The 20,678-nt window shown below is 42.4% G+C and overlaps 1 protein-coding gene and 1 long non-coding RNA gene across 4 annotated transcripts in view; one reads left to right on the top strand and one right to left on the bottom strand.

The window, feature by feature from the left end:
* The window catches only part of MTRR (5-methyltetrahydrofolate-homocysteine methyltransferase reductase), a 55,135-nt gene that overhangs the window by 25,237 nt on the left and 9,220 nt on the right, over nucleotides 1-20,678 (bottom strand). For all 3 annotated transcript variants that reach the window (XM_019541407.1, XM_019541416.1, XM_019541397.1), the window contains 6 exons: nucleotides 16,936-17,089; nucleotides 14,861-14,978; nucleotides 12,712-13,093; nucleotides 7,676-7,798; nucleotides 5,679-5,832; nucleotides 1,480-1,568 (listed from right to left, as the gene is read on the bottom strand). In XM_019541407.1, coding sequence (XP_019396952.1) covers nucleotides 1,480-1,568; nucleotides 5,679-5,832; nucleotides 7,676-7,798; nucleotides 12,712-13,093; nucleotides 14,861-14,978; nucleotides 16,936-17,089 — 1,020 coding nt within the window. The remainder of the gene's footprint in view (nucleotides 1-1,479; nucleotides 1,569-5,678; nucleotides 5,833-7,675; nucleotides 7,799-12,711; nucleotides 13,094-14,860; nucleotides 14,979-16,935; nucleotides 17,090-20,678) is intronic.
* Nucleotides 1-20,678, top strand: part of LOC109314316 — a 30,809-nt gene that overhangs the window by 8,645 nt on the left and 1,486 nt on the right. The window lies entirely within an intron of this gene.

Genomic DNA, 20,678 nt, shown 5'->3' with positions numbered 1-20,678 from the left:
GAGCTTACTTAAATTACATCCTGTTGCCAAACCTCCAGATAATATAGCAGTTTTGCCTATAAAGTTACAAAGAGCATGTTGTATATTGAATAAGCTATAAAACAGATGGGTTATAAAAACTGTCTTGGGTGGTATTCCCTAACCACTGCTGTACTTACTATCATTGTTGAGACATATTTTGAAAAACTGTTAAATGCAGTTTTTAAAGGTTATGTCAATTGAAAGGTTCGCTTTCTGTGGGATGTTGTGTAATAATGACATCTAGTGGATCCTCTACCAAACACTTTTAAAACCTGATTTCATTTAATATTCTCCTACGCATAATTCTGCTGCAACAAACAAAACTTCCAGGTATTTTTATGCACCCAGTAGGAGGAAAGTCGCTTTCACTGGTTGTAAAAAAATCAGATATCCCAACTGCCCTGGCTCAGCTGCAAAATCTGCATTTTTCAAGGTTATGACAAAAATGAAAGAACAATGATTACTAACATTAAAAAAAGATGTGTGTTGTATGAACAGTGCAACCCCTCAGCACTGAAGATGCCATAACAAGCAAAGGATATCTTGTGCTAGAAGGTTGGCTTCTGTGACCTATGCAGGGCCTGTTCCTGTCACACCCCTAAGAAGAGATGCAATTATATTCCATGACTTCATTCTATTATTCCAATGGAACACTCAACAAGTAAGGTACTGGTGAATGTGAGTAACAATGTCAGAAACTAGCCTGCATTTGTCTCATGTAAATCCCATAGTAAAAGTGATTATGCTAAGCAGGGGAACCTTCCTTAAAAAAAATGTGTAAAGGTGGAGGGGTGTATTTGGTAGCCATGTTGGTCTGAGACAAAAAGAAATGCCAAAATCTAGAACTCTTTGTTCAGAGATGATGCCTTCTATTAGACCAACTGAGAAAATAAAAAAAATATTTTTTTCTGCGTGCTTTTGGGCTCCCACGCCCTTCATTAGGCTCATGGAAAATTCAAGATAGCAAAAAGTCCCCATATGTAGGAAACAAGCTTCATTTTTTCCCAGAGGAAGCTGAAGCTGGACATCTGTCCCTCTGGATCCATGAGACAAAGAGCACCTCACAAAGACACTCTCATGGACCCAGAGGGACAGATATCCAGCTTCAGCTTTCTCTGGGAAAAAACGAAGCTTATTTCCTACATATGGAGACTTTTTGCCATCTTGAACTTTCCCTGAACCTGAAGAAAGGGCATGGGAGCCCAAAAGCATGCAGAAACAAAGTATTTTTTTTTTGCATTTTCTCAGTTGGTCTAATAAAAGGCATCATCTCTGAACCAATGGTTCTAGATTTTTGCATAACAAAGTTTGTAATTACTAACTGATCAGGGTTTTTACACCAAGAAATAGGACAGCTGTTAGAAAATAGACAAGAACTGATGTGCAGCTGTACAATTTGGTTATGTTAAAAAACTACCAAGACATTTCCTAAGAAACAGAAAAGTGAGATATACCAACCTTTTTGGGAACTGCTCTTATTTCCAAACACCAGGTGAGAATAAATTTCAAAGTGCTTCTGTCAGGTATATGCTGTGGCATAGCTGCTCCTGTTTTGCATGGAGAGACAAAAGAAAAACAGTTAAAATTTACAGCCAGAAACAGTTTTATAACTTGTTTTGTTTTTTTAAAGAAATATCAGACAGCTAATCCCTATTCCATATTCAGCATTATGTTCACCAGGGAATTATCAACTTTACAGCTAAACAATATTCTCAAATAAATACTATTACTAAAGCTTATTAGAGGGGTGTGAAATAAAATAAATGAGGTATGTTAAACACAACATCACTATGGCCTTTACAGATAGATTCCTGGGGGCTTATTATCACCTCTTCCACAGAAGCAGCATCTGAAGTTCTCCACAAATAAGTTTTTCTTTGTATTCTCCAGGATGGCAGGAGGAATTAGTATAGCTGTGGATTATAAAAGCTGTGACCCTAACTCAACCTCTAACACCAAGTCGTGGTCACAGTAGATAAACTTGAGCTAACTCTGCCATGTAGTTAATTCCACTCTATTTAGACTAGCTCTAGTGAGAGTCGCCACATAGCAAAAGCACCATATGAACTACAGAGAGCAATTGTAGTAGCAGTGGCTGGTTGAGCCAACATTCTCAGTAGGAGAGTAGTAAACCACTGGAACAGACTACCCAGACAAGCTGTGGAATCTCTATCCTTAGAAGTTTAAGACCCAGGTAGACAAAGCTTTGGCTGGGATGAGCTAGTCGGGGATGATCTTGCTTTGGGCAGGGTGGTAGACTAGATCAGCATTTCTCAATCTGCGGGTTGCAACCCAATAGTAGGTTGCAAGAATATATTAAAGGGTTGCAGACAAACTTTAAAAATGGATCCATAAACTTTAAAAATGGATTCTCCCTTAAAGGAAAAAAATGTGGGAAACTTTTTTTCCTTGCAGGCTGGCAGAGTTCCAGCCTGCAAGGGGCTCTTGGAAATAACCAGACCCCATGCCCTACAACCCTCCCCCTGCCCCACACACTGGGGGCTTGGGCCTAGGGGCTGGATGTGGCCTGCCAGGCCATTCTATCCAGCCTACAGGACCCTAAAAAAAATTAGAAAATTAATATTTATCTGCCCCTGGCTGCCTATCATGCAGCCCTCCGTGGCTTGCCAAAACTCAGTAAGCAGCCCTCCGCCCAAAATAATTGCCTAGGGGCAGGGGGCAGTGGATCAAGAGTGAAGAACACTGGGGTGGGACTGGCCAATGCTTACAAAATGGGTCCTGGTACAAAAAAAGATCAAGAACCACTGGACTAGCTGATCTCCTGGGGTCCCTTCCAGCCCTCATTTTCTATGATTCTAATATAAACAGTAGACAGTACCCCGTGACAAGCCAGCCAATATGTTAGACGCATTGCTGCACTCCAGTTAAAGGGTTCTGGTATGGGAGTGGAGACTCAAGGCTTAAACCTTTAAGTCAAGCCCTCAGGTCTGCAGGTATGGCAGTTCACCTTCACAAAGGCCCTAAAGCTATACTTCAAGGGAAACTTCTGGTATTCTAGGTCCTACAGCAGTCACACTACTATTGCCTGGGTCTATCTGTGACTTTAGGACCAGCTTTGGAACAAGTCCAGAAGGAACTAATAGGGCTTGGGAACTTCCAGTTGTATTATCTCATGCCTGTAATTCAGACCAAAATCCAGATGCAGACCAGACTGTATTACAGATAATGACACTGTCCCTGCTCTGCTCCCTCCCAACCCTGCTTCAAAAACATGCAGACAACGCTTAACTAGGATATTTATTCAAGGTGAGTCAGAGGAAACAACACTGAAAATGCGTGTAGATAGGCATTAATACACTTTGCAGGACTAGAGCCTAAATCTACTCCAGTGGAAAGCTCTTTATGAGCACACACTGATTTAGATGCAAAGTTCTGCCCACCTAGACCACATTGCCACAGTAGACCTTAGATAGATGGGAGACAGACGGGGACAGACGGACCTGAAAACAAACATTCATAACTTTACTGGACTCTAAGACCATTGACTAAACAGAGACAATAGTTTTATGTCTCATTACCAATTTACCTGCTTCCTCTGCTAACCTCCCTGTAGTCTATGAGTAATAAATGAACTTCTACCCTTTTGAATGGTTTTATCCTTTTACATAATTAGATACAGCCATTTCTACTGTCCTGGTTTTATCTATTTTTGATAATTTCTTTGCCCCAAAGATTTACAGCCCTCTTCCACTTCTTTAAGTGACTATTTCCATGTACATAATAGAGTTAAACATGACATTGTTGTATCTGGTATTTAGCATGATTTGTTTCTTTTCCAGACGTGAAAAGGGCATTTTGCCTGAAATCTTGTCTAGTCTGCCTCCTAACTATACATTTGGCCTAATAAAAGAAGCTACCAAAAAAACCCAACTTAATTCTCTTTAACCCTAAAAGCAATTTTAATAGCTCATATGTTCAGGCACGGGATCTCTCTTATGTGCACGTCCAAATAATAAACAAAGTGGGATTATAATAATACCCAACTCTCATATAGTGCTTTATCAGTAGATACTGCACTGCTTTCAAAGAAAGCCTGTATTACTATCCCCATTTTACAGATAGAAATTAAGTCACAGAAAAGTGAAATGACTTGCTCCTGATTACTAAGCCAGTTGCAAAGTCAGGAATTTAACACCGCTCCGGTCTAATACTCTATTCACTAGGAAATAGTATAGCTCTCCTTTCCTATTTACTATTTATCTACATCTATAGCGTGTGTAGCATTTCATAGATAAATAAAAGACTGCATTTCTAACTGCTGCACAAACATAGCATAGTTTAACTTTTTTCATAGTTTCATAGTGCTTAGGGTTGGAAGGGACCTAAACAGATCATCAGGTCCAACCCTCTGCCCCGGGCAGGAATGAGAGCCACGGTCATATCACCCCAGCCAAATATCTGTCCAGCCTCCTCTTGAAGACCCTCAAGGTAGGAGTACCACCTCACTTGGGAGCTCAGTCTAGTACCTGGTAACCTTAACTGTAACGTCTCCTGATATCCAGCCTGAACTCTAACAATTTGTGGCCGTTATTCCTAGTAACCCCAGGTGATGCCTGGGGAAACAGAGCCTCCCCCAATTCTCCTTCGTCCCCCATGATGAGTTTGTAAATGGCCACCAGATCCCCTCTCAGCCTTCCCTTGTGGAGGCTGAATAGGTTCAGGCCCTTTAGCCTCTCCTCATGGCGCCTGCCCCACTGCCCCTTGACCATGCAAGTGGCCCTCCTCTGGATCCTATCGATGCTGGCCACATCCACATCTTGAAGTGTGGAGCCCAGAACTGGACGCAGTACTCCAACTGTGGCCTGACCAATGCTGCATATAGGGGAAGGATCATGACCCTGGACCTGCTTTTCCCTTGGGTAGTACTGAATTTAGTCTTTGTGAAAGGTGCTTAATTAACAACTCACGATATAATGATAGCATATTTCTTACTGATGCAAATATAGTAATGGCAATGGCAGACTGGGCAGCTGAACGTTAAGGCTACTTTCCCCAGCCTACAAGCAGGTTTCAGGCATGACTAGGAAGGACCAACTCATCCTGTGGGGTGTGAAATCAGTTAAGTGAACAGGAAGACAACATCTTGAGGCCTCAAGCTGTGGCTCAGTTGAACTATATGTGACTGTCCCCCTTCTATGACACCCAGGGATTTCCTGGCCACAGGTGAATCCACCAATAGGTACAACATAGCATCTTCACTGTCTGTTCACACCAGCAGTGAAGCAAAAAAGCTGCTATACTTGGGTGGGATCAGGCAAATTATTTATTTCTATTACCACTTCAGAAAATTTATTCCTATTTTTATTAAGAATATGGGCAAATTAAGCTTAAGTTTCACTGTTTACTGGCTGTAATAACCACAGAATGTAAGATTGCATTTGCAGAATTATGAACTGCAAATGCAATCTTAGATTACAGTGACCATTTCTGGAACAGGCTCCAAAATCATTAATAGATGGCTAGTAAAAAATCAATCAATGTCGCGAGTCCCCTCTGCACCCATGTTGCTTACAGGACCCTAACGTAAAATGATTAAGGCACCCTAACATTCGGATAAAATAATAATCAACCTAGAAAATTCAAAGCTCTGAAGTTCTAATGAGGTTTTAAAGGGAAAAATAAGCATCATACTTTACCTTTCTTTTTAGTGCCATCCTTAATCTTTAAACAAACAAAGCAGTCTTCCTTTCCTGAAAGACCCAAGCTGAGAAAAAGTTCTTCCACCTCACTAGCATTGTTGGGGCATATTACACAGAAGGCATCTCCAGGCTGATAGCAAAATGATGTTTTCTGTTTTAAAATAAGAATTCACCTCTGTAAAACTGGTCAGAGATCATGCCCTATGCCTTCCTCACTTCTACCAAAAATATTGCTAGTTAAGACTATTACAAGTATGAATAAAATGTATTAACTTAAAGTCATGATTTTTTTCTACCTAGCACTGGTGCTTAGATTTCTGATGTACCAAGATGTAATAAATACTTAAAAGTTTACTTTCAAGTTTAAAAGCTTGCTAATTAGGAGATCTTGTCTCTGACTAGCCTTAGTGCTTTTCAAGTATCTGAGAAGCCTTGTTAAGCACTATAATTGGGGGGAGAAGGTATTTTAATTAAATGATTAATTAATTAGTTACATATTGTTTTCTTATGACATGAATTAACACTGAATCTATATAGTGAACCAAATACTTACAGAAATGTGGCTATCACTAAAAGGAAAATAGCTGGTTCAGCAAATTAACAGTAAGATTAAAACTCAGTGAAAATTACAGGTAAGCTCAGATCTCAAAATATAAATCAGAGGTGCCAAACCAGTGACTCTCAACCAGTGTACCACAGCACCCATACAGTGTTATCACAGTTAGGTTTGTAAATATGATTCATAAGACCAACCCAGAGATGTCAAACAGAAATCCACAGCTCTAGTCTCTCTGAGTTCTGTGCAGCAGCAGAACACTATTATTTTTCTATAGTCAAAAACAAGAGCTGGCATTTTCTAAGGGGTGCCATGAGTCTAAAAAAAAGTATTAGGACTACTGTGCTAGATTCCCCTAAGCTAACTAAGATGCAAGATGTTAATTGATGGAAATCCAGCGGACAATATCCAAAGCATGTGTATATACACAGGCAATGTGGAAACCAAAATATTTTAGTTGTTGGTGAGTTGTAAGATGCACCTAAAACAAAACAACCTGACTCAAGAGTTCCAATCTCCGGGATATATGTGTAAGCCATGCACATACAAGAGTAAATGCACATGCTACCATGGGTGCCTACCTGTCTGAGAACAAATAACTAAAAACAACTGACTGTTAACAATTTAAGATAATCAAATGGTGGCCAAAGAAACTGCCTAATGAAAAGAATACAAGCAAAGCCCCCTAGGGTTAGCTACAGACCCAAATAAACAAGGATATCTTTGCAATAGAATTCTATAGGTTGGTTGTATGGAGCATGTTGGAAGAACTGCCCAGTAGAAAGTCACTTTTGTTTAAAGGCTATGAATATAACAATATTTAGCTTTCCATCTTCAAAACAGCCTACAAGCACTATCCTTCTCCGATTAAAGGGAGTCTTATTCTGTTTTTACAACCAGGGAAATGGTGTTACACAAAGCAAATCACTGCTAGAGTCAGGATTAGAATGTAGGAATTCCTTGCAACTTTTCTTTCACATACATTACTTGGGAAACCCGTTTCCTTTAACGTTTTACGCTGTGCCAGTCAGGCTGTTGAATGCCTACCACAACTGTCACCCCTGCTTTCCAGGGCATGCTCAAAACTGTATACAAACAAACTGGTCTCTGGTTCATTTCTTTTAGCATCCTCTTTCCCTCATGCCCCACATCTCGGTGTCTTTAACCCCTTCCTCTTATCACATTTTCCCAAGAAGGCAATGTTAATGAATTCAGCATGCAAAGCAGCAATGTGAGGTTCTTCTATGACATCTCCATTAACTTTTAGCTTATGTGGAGCTATACCTTCCAATGAGTGAATGGGGCTCTGGATGACAAACCACTGTAGAAAGAGGATGTATTAGTTATTTCAAAAACAAGTAAACAACATTACTTTTTTTCCCAGCCAAAGTTTTCTACTCTTTGTTTCCACCAGCTGAGAAGAAAACCACCAACTTACTGAAATATCAAGTTCTAGCAGCAATGCTGTTTTTACTGCAGCCTCCTTAGTGAGCTGAACTGCTTTAGTCACTGGAACCTCAAAGACTGCTCCCTCCGAAATTAGTGAGGTCAAGCTGGGATCCTGAAAACAAGGACATAAAAAAAAAAAACTGAAGGAACATGACCAACTGGGTAGCAGCCCATTACAACATGTGTAAATGAAACAAAGCACAATGGTGGGGGTGATCTTTTTGTATTTAATAATTGTCCTACATAGGAAATGCCAAACTGCTGAATAAACTGCACTCTCTATATGCACATAGCATTTCCCCACAGTATTTATTTTTCAATCGTGCCTGATTAGGAACAGGTGCATGAAACAAATCATAGCTGAAGTAGATCTTGAATGCAGATACGACAGCTTCTTTTTTGAAGAGGTGTTTTATACAAAGCCAGTGTTAACAGCAGCAATTGCATCAAAACCTTTTTGAGAAAAGGAGTTATACCACCACAGCTTAGGAATGCAGGAAGTATGAATACAACACATGGTAAAAACTTTCAAGGATCTGAAACCTAGCTATCTAGCATGCTGCTAGGGCTATTGCTACAGGCGGTTTAAATGGTAAGCTTTAAAAACAGTTGTATTTGTATCTAAGAAGAGTAAACACAGAGGATCAGAATTTAGATCCTGGATGCAGTAGGTCTCCAGGAGCTGGAGCCAGGGAGGGAACTGCAGTGGGTGTGGGAGCATGGAGTCCACAGCTGGTGGGAGCACAGAGCCTGGGTTGGCAGGAGCATGGGGCCCAGGCCAGCCCAACTACCTTATGGAGCTCCCCGCAGCTCACATGAAGCTCCCAGGACTCAGCTGGAGACGCTTGCCAAGGGGGTGGGGAAGCCACACATGATGAAGCCTCGCTCCCTTCTGCCACATTCAGCTCCTGGGACTCCGCTGGGAGCCCTGCATGATGGGAGGTGGGCCAGTTCAGCCCTGCTCCCTGCCACCCTCGCTAAGTCCTGGGAGCTCATGCTGGCAGGAAGCATGCCCAAGCTGCTAGCTCCCTTGCACAAGGCTTCCCTTGGGGGTGCACAGCTTTGACCTAGTCCCAGGAGCTGCACGCGAGCCACATGGAGCCCTGCATGATGAACCTGGCTGGCCTGGCCCTGCTCCCTTCTGTCATGTGCAGCTCCTGGCCTGGCACTTATCCAAAGCCATGCACTTCTGGGGGGCTCCCTCTGAGTGGGCCTGCCACTGCTGCCACCAGCAGCGAAGGCTGTGTGGCAACGAGGGGATTGGGGAGGGGGACTGCCACATGGACATCCCACTATACCCAACCCCTCCCCCACACTCCCAAAAACCACCAGTAAACCTGACCCCCACCCCCTTCCTGACAAACCCCACATCTTACCCACACCTAGGAAAGGGGTGGTTGTTGCAATATGAGATCTCAGAAAATGGGTAGGCAGAGGGTTTGGAAAGGACAAGATGGGATCTAGAGGATCCAGTTGCTCAAAGACCCTAGCTATCCTCATGTAAAACAGCACTAAAGAAAACTGTATTTGATCTTACACAGATATATGGTCCTGGGATCACTTGGCATCCATTTCAGTTTGCTCAGGCAAGATCTGAAATTAGGAGACTCTAGGGGGACTCTGCTACTGCATTTCAAATGGCTACACTCAGCTGGAGGTCTCAGACTTACTAAAAAGATTTTTAATATTAGGGGTGAACTCCTGTCAAAGCATTAAAATAAGTATGCACACTGCAGAATTCTTGCAGATAGTCCATATGAGTGAATGTGTGAGTATCTGCTGGACTGGTCTGATAAATAAATAAATGACTTGGGATCCCAAAAAGTAGTGCACAAAGGGTGTTCTGCACAGCAAAGCGCAGTGTTGCCACACCTAACTTTTAGGTACCTAGCTCAGGAAGTGAAGGTCACAAACCCAAGTGCAGTGCCTATGTTCAATGGGAAAGAAGTCAGGCTTCTCGCAAAGGATTCACAAAACCCAGCATGCTGAACAAAGGGATGCTCAGGGCAGCAACAGGAAGTGCAAAAGGGGCTCTGTCTGAAACCCCACTTCTTCCCCAGACTTCAATATCTACTCTGGCCTTGAGTTTGGCATCTAAATAAGACTGAGAATCACAGCCTGAAACTTCATCCTGGAAATAAAGTACCTAAGTCAGTCATTTGGGTTTGGGATACTGGCTCGTTTTTCTTTAAAAAAGTAGCAGCTACCATGACTGCATGAAATGGTCACAGGATAAAATGTAGAAGGCAGAGTTGGGAAGTAAGGACTGGGGACCCTCACCTCTCCTTTCCCAAGGGAGTGACCTCATTACCAGGCCATGGAGTGACCCTCTCTTCCGCTTGTTCTTTCCCGTTTAAGAATCTTGCAATGCTTGGAGCCACAGTGGTCCAACTTCTTTGTCCTGTGTAACAGTTAGGACATTCTCCTGCTTTCTGTGCAAGCCCTCTGAACTGCTAGGTATAAAAACAGGGCACTACTTCTGTCTCCTTGAGATACATTTTTTAATATAAGAGGTTATAGCTGCTGTGCTCTTTACTGAATTCAGTGCTGGCAAAGCATGTGCTCAGGCCTTGCCTTCTAGATGGGGACTCTCTATGACCGAGTTTCAACATGGTAGTGTTTAGCTTGCAAATCCAAAACAAAAACTTCAGCAGGAGCTGGAGACCTAAAAACAAGCCTCACGTTCTCATAGTTTTAAATATTTAGAATTACAAAAGTTTTTATTAACAAATTCAGATTATATGTTTGCCACACCCACACACGTTTTTATATCTTCAGAGGAAAAACAGAGAATCTCCGCCCCCCAAAAAGGCATGAAACCTAAGCAATAGTCCAGACATAGCTGTAAAGCCTATAGAAGACTTTGACCCTTTAATGCTAAGAATGTAACATTTCCCCAGACTAAATACCAAATCAACTGGCAAAGCTCCTTGGCTGGCTAAGAAAGTTCTTGCCCTACCTGTAGGAAGAGTTAAACTGAGGTCTAAAAAAATAATGTGTTAATGTATTTTTTATTTCTTGGTTAGTTCAACTGCAGTCCTTCTGACAATACTGAAAGCTGTCTTGCTACAGGTGCCAGAAGTGCAGAGAAGTGTTCATCAACAAGCTGTAGGAATAAAGATAACTATCAAATTGACATTTTTAAAGAGGAATTATAACAAACCTCTCAAACTCTGCATTCAAACATGATTTCAAAATTTTAACTAAGGGGAGTTCACTCTTCAAGGCTACCAATATTTTCTGAAACCAACAGAAAAAGTAAACCAAGAAGTCCACCATTTAAGCAAACTGTCAAAACATTTTTTGTGTTGCATTTGCCAATCCACTGTGGGCTTTATAAGTCTATGAACTGGGGGGGGGGAGGGAATGAAAGCACTTTTTTTTAATAACATGCTATCATTTAATACGGATTCAGAATAAAAACATGTTGTATGTTAGACACTAACAGGCTATTTCTAGCAGAGGTGCAATAATATATTGGTCCATATCATACTGGCACTGATAAAAGGAAAAATTGACATTATTGGAAATCGGGCCTTTTTGACGGACATGCCAATAATATTGCCAATAAATGCCATATGCGTGTGCGCAGCTGCAGCATACAGGTGGCCAGGAATGCAGCCCAGCAGCTTGGAGAACGGCATTTGGCCGGTAAGTCTGTGGGGGGAGGGGGTGCAGATAGAAGCCTCCATGGTGAAGGAGGGAGTGGGGCTGGGGCATGCACTGCAAAGCCATGGCGGGGCATGGTGAGGGGAGGGAGAGCCACGGATGGCTCATCCAAGGGGCGCAGCTCCTACCACTGCATGCAGCCCCAGGGGAGGCATGGAGGACATGTGTTCCCTGGATCTGTGTGCAGGGGGACAGTGGGCTGCCTGCTACAGGCTTGAGGCCCGGGTTCTACACTGGTCTCTTCCTGGCAGGGGTGCTGGACTGGCAGCAGAGGTGCTAGGAGTGGGGCTACAGTGAATTATGGGGTGGCTGTAGCCTCCCTCTCCCCTGTAAGCCCTCTCCTTCCAACACAGCCACCACCTATTCCACCTATCCCAAGCACAGCCTGACCCTAGGCCCCCCCACTAGGAAGAAGCCACCACAGCCCTCAACCCCAAGTCTGCAGCAGGCAGCACACCCTTATCCCGAGCACAGATCTGAGGGGGCACATGGCTCCCATGCCCCCTCCCGGGGTGCACACAGCTGCAGGAGCTGCTCCTCCTCCCCACCCGCTCGTGCCAGTCAGACAAACCATCCAATGGTCCATCCTGCACTCCACCCCACCCTATGTAGCCCCTGCCCCTGCCCCAGCCCCACTCCCTCCCTCACTGTGGTGGCCTCGATCTATGCCCCCCCCCATGTCCCTTCCCCCAAAAGACCTATCAGTCAGACGCTGCTCTCCAAACTACTGGGCTGCATATCAGCAATGGGATCGGTATCAGTCAATATGGCTGGTTAATAATTGGCCATTGGTATTGGCCAAAAAAATCTTTATCAGTGCACCCCTAATTTCTATCTGTTATTCAACAATTTATTTTTCTATTTGCAATAGCGCAATTCTTATGATGTTTGCATGGTAGCAAGTTTAGCATTGTTACTGAATACGCTGTTTGAGCTCTTTTTTTTTTCCCCACACTTTTAGGACATTTGTAAAGTACTGCAATCCAAATGAAAACTGGACTACAATGCTTTCAATGGGAAGGAGCTTTCATAAGACAAAAACTTCTGACAATCCCTGTAACTAAAGTTTTGTGTTTCCTGACATTTTAATTCCATTTTCTTAGAGCATATTAGTAATTTGTCTCCTGCCTTACATAAATTATAGCGTTAGGTCACCATCCTTGAAATTGAATAATTTTAGAATCTACCTACAAATAGATCTTGACATTTCTAACTTGTAAGACTTTATGAAAAACCTACTCTTCAGAAACGCACTTGGAAATGTGGTCATTTCTCCCAATTATCTGTAGGAATACAAGTGCAAACTTCCTTTGATTATGACATATTAGCACATATCATCCAATTGCAAGGTCTTACCTTGTCAGTACTCTCTTGAAACTGCACATCTATATACTCTGGTGGCAGAACAGGAATGTTAAGAGCAGACTGGGAGAGAGGAGGGACTGAGTGTATAAGTGAAGGTTCAGAGCCTTGACTAGAAGCTACAAAATGACCATTAGCTGCTTTGTGTGATGAAATATCAGGACTCCTCACTCCTGAGTCTTCTAGCTTCAAATGCTGTATTTCAGAAACTAAGCTCGGTGTCTCTGATGTGGTTGGATCTATAGTCACTGCACAGACACCTTTAGAAACAGTTCTGAGGTTGTTGCTCATGATTTCTTTCTCTTTCAGCGATACAGTTGCTTGTGTCAGGGCAAGCCAAAGTCCATCAATCCATGGATCAACTACTAGCTCCAAACTGAAAAGAACAATGTAAACAAGGGGAAAAGATTAGTAAATACACTACTAATTCTTAAGAATAAAAGACCGAAAGCATCAACGCCACTTGTTGTTTTCCATTAGGTACCCAAGGTGGTTGTTTACTGCCTCTTCCCCCACATATGACTTTCCCAACAAAGTTAATGTTCTCCTTAACAATTGACATTTCACGTCGTATTTTTCACTACATGATATGCCTACTACCCAACCTGTATTCTCGTATGAGGAAACATTTTCTAGTTACATCTTAAACTCTGTTACATATGTAACTTTCAGCAGTTTATTACAAACTACAGATATGACTAGAAGTTTGTTTTAAATAATGAGTGAGAGTCTTAGATTTATAGTGATGTCTGCCTGTTTGATTTTGTCCTGAACCCTGTTATACAGAGCCAATGAAAAATTTCAGTATTTTGAAACAGCTAAACCAAAGCTCTGGCCTCACATGCCATAGAGGACAGAGAAACAGGAAAGGAGCTGTTTTGTCACTGGGCAACCACCTATCTCTAAAGGACACAAGGGAAAATGAAATGAGTGGGCCATCTTGTGGAAGAGAGAAAAAATACAGAAGTAATTTCAGGATGTGTTCAAACTAATCCTGCTGCTCTAAAAGCACGGAAGATGCAGGCTATAAACAGATGTCACCAAATGAAGCAGATCAGCTGTGGCTAATCATGTCCCACCACAGCTGATCTATTTCATTGGGAGAAACAAAGAGCGCCCACTGTCCTCCACTGACCAGGGACACAATCCTGTGGGACAACAGGCGACATGATCCCCACTTATCCATCAGTGGTTCAGAGCATTCCCCTCTGTAAGAGGGGAAAGCCAGGGTTTGTGCTTGCAGAGATATGCCCTGGGCAACCACCAGAGTGCATCTCCAGGCAGGGAAGCCTGGCTTTTCCTGCTTAAAACTGTGCCTTGGAGCCTCCCCCCCTCCCCCAGATCATGCCTCTATAAGCAAAGAAAGCCTGGGCTTGCTGCTTACAAAGAAGAACTCCAGATATTGCCCAGGGTGTGTGGGAAAAGCTGAGCAGGCTCTCCTGGAGCCTAATCCTGCATGGAAATGCCCAGGCTGCACAGGATCGGCCTCTCAAGCTGCAGGAGTGCCTGCCTAAGGCAGCTAGAAAGCATGTTCAGTTCTGGACTTCATGCATGCTCACTCCATAAAGCAAACAGCCATCTATCACAATAAAGCAACAGAAACCATTACCACCTTTGTTGCAGCCACTAATTTTGGGGCTTTGTGTAAGGTGAGGGGTATGGACATCTGTTTGCTTGTGCCACCATAAATAAAATTTGTATGACAGCACAAAGGTGACACCTGTTTCCACCCATACACTAAATAGAAATTACATTACTTTACCTATTTTGGTTACCTATTTCAGACAGTGGAATTGGGATGGCTTTCTATTTATAAGAATGATTTTTCTTTGGTACACAGTGGACACTGATAACAGTTCCTTCACCTATAGTACACTGACTAGAAGGCTGAGCACATCAGTATCTAAGAAGAGAGGGCTGAGCTCTGTCAGCTTCCATGAGAGTTGAGCAGAACTTTGGAAAAAAAACCAGCCCAGTCTAATCCCATGAAGAAAAGTACCTTCCTTCTAGCCTGGACCAGTCTCAATGCCGCATGGTACTAAGCACCTGTAAATCTCATTGACTTCAGATGAGTGCACAGCTACTAGGACATATTTATTGTAACAGGGGGAAAAAGAAAAGCACAAAATATTTCTGATCTTACCCTACACAGTCATCTGCCAGTCCAGTCTCATAGAAATGCTGGGAGCCGAGTTCCTGAAGTCGGCGATCAACTATCTTCCCACCATTACAAAAGAATGTATACTCAGAATCTCCCAGACCTGAACAATCCATGTGAAAGAGGGATTGTATTAGCCAGTCAGATGCACAGATTTTCCTAAGCGCTGGCTGTGAAAAACTAAGTTTCTCAGACGTGTGCATGCGTGTATGCACAGCCATGCAAGTAAGTCAAGATAAAATGAAGCCCATGCACGCACAACTTAAAATTGGGGTTTGCACTAAACTACAATGTAAACCTTAACATCCTGAACTTGGCAAGCATGTTTCTCCTGCAACAGTGGCTGTCATAAAAATGTCAGACCCTATCTTCAGGCAATGTTTTAGGTGTTCTGGTATCATAAACTGTTGTCAGAGAAAACACAAACCCGTGAACCAACTAAAAAATAAAACTAGGTGGCAGACTTCATGAGTCTGAACAAGCACAATAGCGTGGGTAGGGGTGTCAAATTAAACACGAGACAAAGTAAGTAAAAAAAAACCCACATCACACAGATATGAAAATTCACAAATGAACTAATCTATCCCCAACATTCTGCCTTGGAACCATCAAAAATATTAAGGGGGAAAAAAACCATATCCATCCACAAGACCTACAACCCTAGTCTCAGCAGCCAGAGCAAAGATCCAGCCCAGGGTCACAGAGAATGTCTCCTTTTAATTGCACTCTGCTATTTCACACTTCTATCTTTGAAACAGCCATGAAAGGCTTCATTTCAAAGATACATTTTCATTATCAATTAAAGAATTTCATTCCCTAGTATTCACAGATGGGGTATGCATTTTAATTATGTATGTATATATGTATGTAATTAAAGAAGCATGTTCAGAGAAAGAGCCAACATTATTTAAAGCACGCAAGCCTTGTAGGCAGAGGTCATAAAAGCAAAGGGCAGCATAATGCTGAAAATGTCAAATACTTATGCATGAAAAAACAGTTATAAAAAGTTCTGTTTCACACTCAACTCCCCATCTGCAAGAGGTAAGAAGTACAGTGTCTTCTTCAAGCATAATGACCATGGCTGTATATTACTTGCATCACTTAAAAGCCTCTTATTGCTAAAAATAAGCTTTAGAATTTACAGATGAAACAGCATTCTTCAGCCTGACAGACTGAAAAGTTGGCAGCACTCTTAACAGCAGAATTAAAGCTGTTAAAATGACCTTAGCTATGCATTTCCAGAATTGTTTCCTTTTTACACTTCAATATTCTTTAAGACTTTTTCACATTAGGATACTGACAAGTGTTAACAATTTTAACCGTAGTTTAATTAATAAACCCCGTCTGATGTTTCTAGGCATCACTACTGTTGAAATATAACATGATAAAAAGAGCATTAAGCATTTTCAAATCAAGAAAAACAGCAAAACTTTTTATTACACTCCAACATCTCCAAAATTGACTTAGTCCACTTCAAATTTGGAAACAGATATTTTCCCAACCATATATTTTCTAGATCAATCTTAAAAAGGAAAAGGCTACTGCAAAAAATTAAGGGACACATTCAGCTTGAAATAACTAATCAGGTTTAAAAAGATAATTTAAAAATATTTTACAGTCCACCTACCCCCATATGTAAAAATGACTAGTGACCATCCGTAGGCAAAACAGTCATGAAACCAGGCAACCATTTTATTTTTAAAGGGATTTAAAACTCATCGGAAATGTGAATGAAGAATCTGACAAAAGAAGTTTTAATCATCCTAGATTACAGTTCAGTTATAAAAAAAAAAACAAACACACACATACACACAAATAAAGTTATTCATTTCATACATTCAATTTCAAGTCTGGTTAGTTTCATGACAAATTAGTGCTACTCTGCTCCAGAATAAAGGTGCAGAAGCAGCTAATAATGTAAGAATGGCATAAGACAGGTGTATTTAACATTTTAGAAGAGGTTTAAAAAAAAAAAAGCAGATTCCATATACATGGACACACTATTTGCTGATAACAAGTAACAAGTACTCGAAGGGGGACTATTGGAAATACTGCATTACCTAACAATGCATATCGTACGTGTGCAAAATAATCAGCTGGCAAGGTCTTGTTCTGAATTTTCTTAATAAACTTGCGTGCTGTGTCTGGAGGGTCCCCAGTTCCAGTAGTGGAGACAACAATAACCACAGGGTCCTTTTCTATTTCCAAGTTATACTGAAAATAGTGGAAGAAAGCAAATGAAGAAGTGTCCCACAACACACATACTTAGAACTGTCAAGAAGTTTTTCCTGGAAGTGTTGTCTTTTACACTTCGATAGTCTTTCATTTTCACTTTTGCCCCTCCCCTGTCCCACGTTTACATTTTTACCCCTCTCTCCTTTCACCACTCCCCTTCCCACTCCCACCTTATCTATATAAAAGTATACAAAACATTCAAAATAATTACACAATATTTTTGCACTGCAAGTTTCTCTCACTTAACTCTCTTTCACTTGTAACTTCTTGTTTTTAACCTAATATATAAAACAATTTGACTTTGGATATGAAAGCACAGGATGCAACACAACAAACCCTTTTACTTCCATGCCAGCCATATGCATGATTAACCTAAAGGATATCAATAGTTTTACACAAGAGTTCAGCATCCATTACTCCATAAGATTTTCATTTTGCACCCAATCATGAAAATATGGCTATCCATCTATATGGCATTATATATAAGTAATTCTGCAAAATCTTATGAATCAGGATCATCAGAGTAAAATGCTTTTACAAAAGTAACCACATACCGTATTTACCCAAATCCAAGACAACCTTGTATTTAAGATGCCCTACCCATTAGATTTTATACATAGAAAAATGTATAAACGTGTTCTATTTTTCCATGTATAAAATCTAATTATTGGAGGATGGTCTTAAATTCACTACCCCCACCATTGCAGTGGGGAAAGCAGTGGGAAGGGAGCAGGCAGTGGGGGAGGCCGTAAGGTGTGGCGGTTCAAGCAGCTTGCCCCTGCCACTTGTCACCCCACCACTTGCCTGCCCCTGCTGCCATTACTGCTTTAGGGCTAGGCTGGGGTTATGCTGTATGCCCCAGGCTGGAATAGGGATGGAGTCTGTCAGTACCAAGGCAAGGGTAAGCAAAGGGGAGGGGAAGGGCAAATAGGGGAGACATGGCATGAGGGCAGGCAGAAGCTGTGGCTCTACCCTCAAGTCTGGGCTGGAGCCCCTCTAAAATGGGGGGCTCCCCCTCTTGTTAAATGGAGGGGGAAAAAAACCTCATCTTAGAATCAAGTAAATACAGTAAATTCTGTGCAAGTAAATGTAACTGTACATTTAGAATAAAATTTTCAACAGGTGCTCAATCCAACCATTATCCATCCATCCATATATGTACAAATACTTAAGTGCAAAATTCTAAGTGCACTATTATTTGCACTCAGTGCTTTGAAAACATGGATCATTACAGCATTTTACCTCCCACTCAAAGGCATCCGCTGCAGATTAAATCATTTTGTGTTACAAGTGTTGCTTTCACAAGGAGCACTTCATGAACTCAAGCGTTTATTTATGTCAATTTGTAAGTTTCTGAGTGAAAACAATTCAGTTTGCTTGATGATCCCAGCTGTCTACAGAAAAAGAAATGTGGTTGCAGCTACACTGCGGGCTTAACAGGAGAAGTATCAATTGTCAGGTTTATCAGGCATGATATATCCTCTAAAGTTCAGAGTTTGAATGCAGGGTAAAACTAGAACCACATAAACAGCTAACACTGCAAATGAAATTGTGGTTTAGACATGTCTGAAGTATTTTAGGTGTTCATTTGTTTTTTTAAGTCTCAATACTGAGGTTATAAGCCCCATAAAAGGTTCTTCTTACAAAAATGTTGCTATACCAATTCAATTTTTAGCCATGTCCTTTTAATTCACACATGTATAGCACAGAAAGATCATAAAATGCTTTGCTCATTAGAACATTTCCAATATAAATGCTGAAACTGTATTAAGAACACTGTTCAGATGTCATTTATACTCAACTCACTATGCATACAAAGTTACCTATATGATTTACAGTGGGGGTGTCAAACATGACCTGCAGAGCCAGACCGCCTGGCCCCAATGCTGCCTCTGAGACCCACATGAGACACAGCGTGTGCCTGTGATACACATGCCAAAGCAGCTGGAATGGATGTTGTGTGCAGTGCAGCTTGGCTAGAGCAGCAGCTGTACTGGTGGCCGCCCTGGATAGACTGCACCCCACGTAACACTTGCTCTGGGATGTGCTCTACACACAGTACCCACTCCAGGTAATACAGGACCCATGCTGCCCACAGCACTTGTAGGCACCACATGCCACACAGGTCCCAGACTGGCTGGAGCTAGAACATACCACATGCAGCGTAGATGCAGAGGTGCTGGAGTGGATGTCATGTGCAGCGCAGTCCAGCAAGAGAGAGCAACGCACCCATCCGGCACCTGTTCTGGGTGCTCTGGGATCTGCACCACACACAGTGCACGTCCCAGAATGGGTACAGCAGCTGCTGAAGCAGGTATGCTTGGAAGGCTCCATGGGCCTGAGTTTGATGCCCCTGATTTACAGGATAGCTATGCAGCATTAAATCCAAAGTGAGAACTATCTGGTACCTTCAGTGTTGCAGACAGTGGAATCAGATGTTGGTGTTTGGGAAGTGGGTGGTTGGAAAGTTGGGGAAATGTGCGTGCCAAGCATCCAGCAATACACAACTCTACACAAAACCCTCCATGCCTTTGGTAGGAGCTCTAACTGACAGCTGGCAATTTATCCAGAAGAAGCAAGAACCCAGTTGTTAACAACTGGGCCTTGCAAACGTACCCTTACCTCTAAACTCAACCACAGAAAACAAGCAAGAGTTTCTTAATCATTATAAAAATGAATGTGAGAGAAGGGGTGCAAAGAAGGGGAAGAAAGACTGAAAGTAGCAGACTCCTGGGTTTTAACTACCACCACTAGAACTGTAGAAAGTCCACATTTGGCAAATGAAAGGAGTACGGGACTGGAAGTCAGAGCGCCAGAATTGGTACGTTAGAAATTAGGCCAGATTTAGAATCATAGAATCAATGAAGTCGGAAGGGACCTAGACAGATCATCGAGTTCAACCCCCTGCCATGGGCAGGAAGGAGCACTGGGGGTGGCAGGGGTCATAAGACAGGTGCCTATCCAGTCTCCTCTTGAAGCTCTCCAGGGAAGTTGAGAGCACCACCCCTCTGGGAAGCCTATTCCAGGCTCTGGCTACCCTTACCAGGAAGTAGTTCTTCCTAATATCCAACCTAAACCTATCCTCCCTCAGCTTGTGGCCATTGTTCCTGGTGACTCCAAGGGGGGCCCTGGTGAACAGACTTTCCCCAAGTCCCTGCAAGGTTGTAGGCAGCCACAAAATCCCCCCTCAGTCTCCTCTTGCAGAGACTGAAGAGATTCAGGTCCCTCAGCCTCTCCTCACAGGCTGGCCACGGAGGCCCCCAACCATACAAGTGGCCTCCTCTGGACCCTCTCCAGGTTCTCCACGTCCTTCTTGAAACGCGGTTCCCAGAACTGGACACAGTACTCCAGCTGCGGCCTGACCAGCCCCGCATAGAGAGGGAGCAAGACCTGTCTGGACCTGTTAGGGATGCCCCTGTTGATGCATGACAGGGTGCGGTTGGCTCTGCCTATTGCTTCGTCGCATTGGTGACTCATATTCATCCTGGAGTCAATCATGACTTCAAGATCTCTCTGCCTCTGTGCTGCTGAGAGGGTCAGCCCCTAACCTATAACCATAATGCTGGTT

The sequence above is a fragment of the Crocodylus porosus genome, unplaced genomic scaffold (assembly GCF_001723895.1).
Source record: "Crocodylus porosus isolate Cpor-Errol unplaced genomic scaffold, CroPor_comp1, whole genome shotgun sequence".
Classification (NCBI taxonomy): domain Eukaryota; kingdom Metazoa; phylum Chordata; order Crocodylia; family Crocodylidae; genus Crocodylus; species Crocodylus porosus.
Note: the sequence above shows the minus strand (reverse complement) of the source record. Positions and strands in the feature narration are given on the sequence as shown.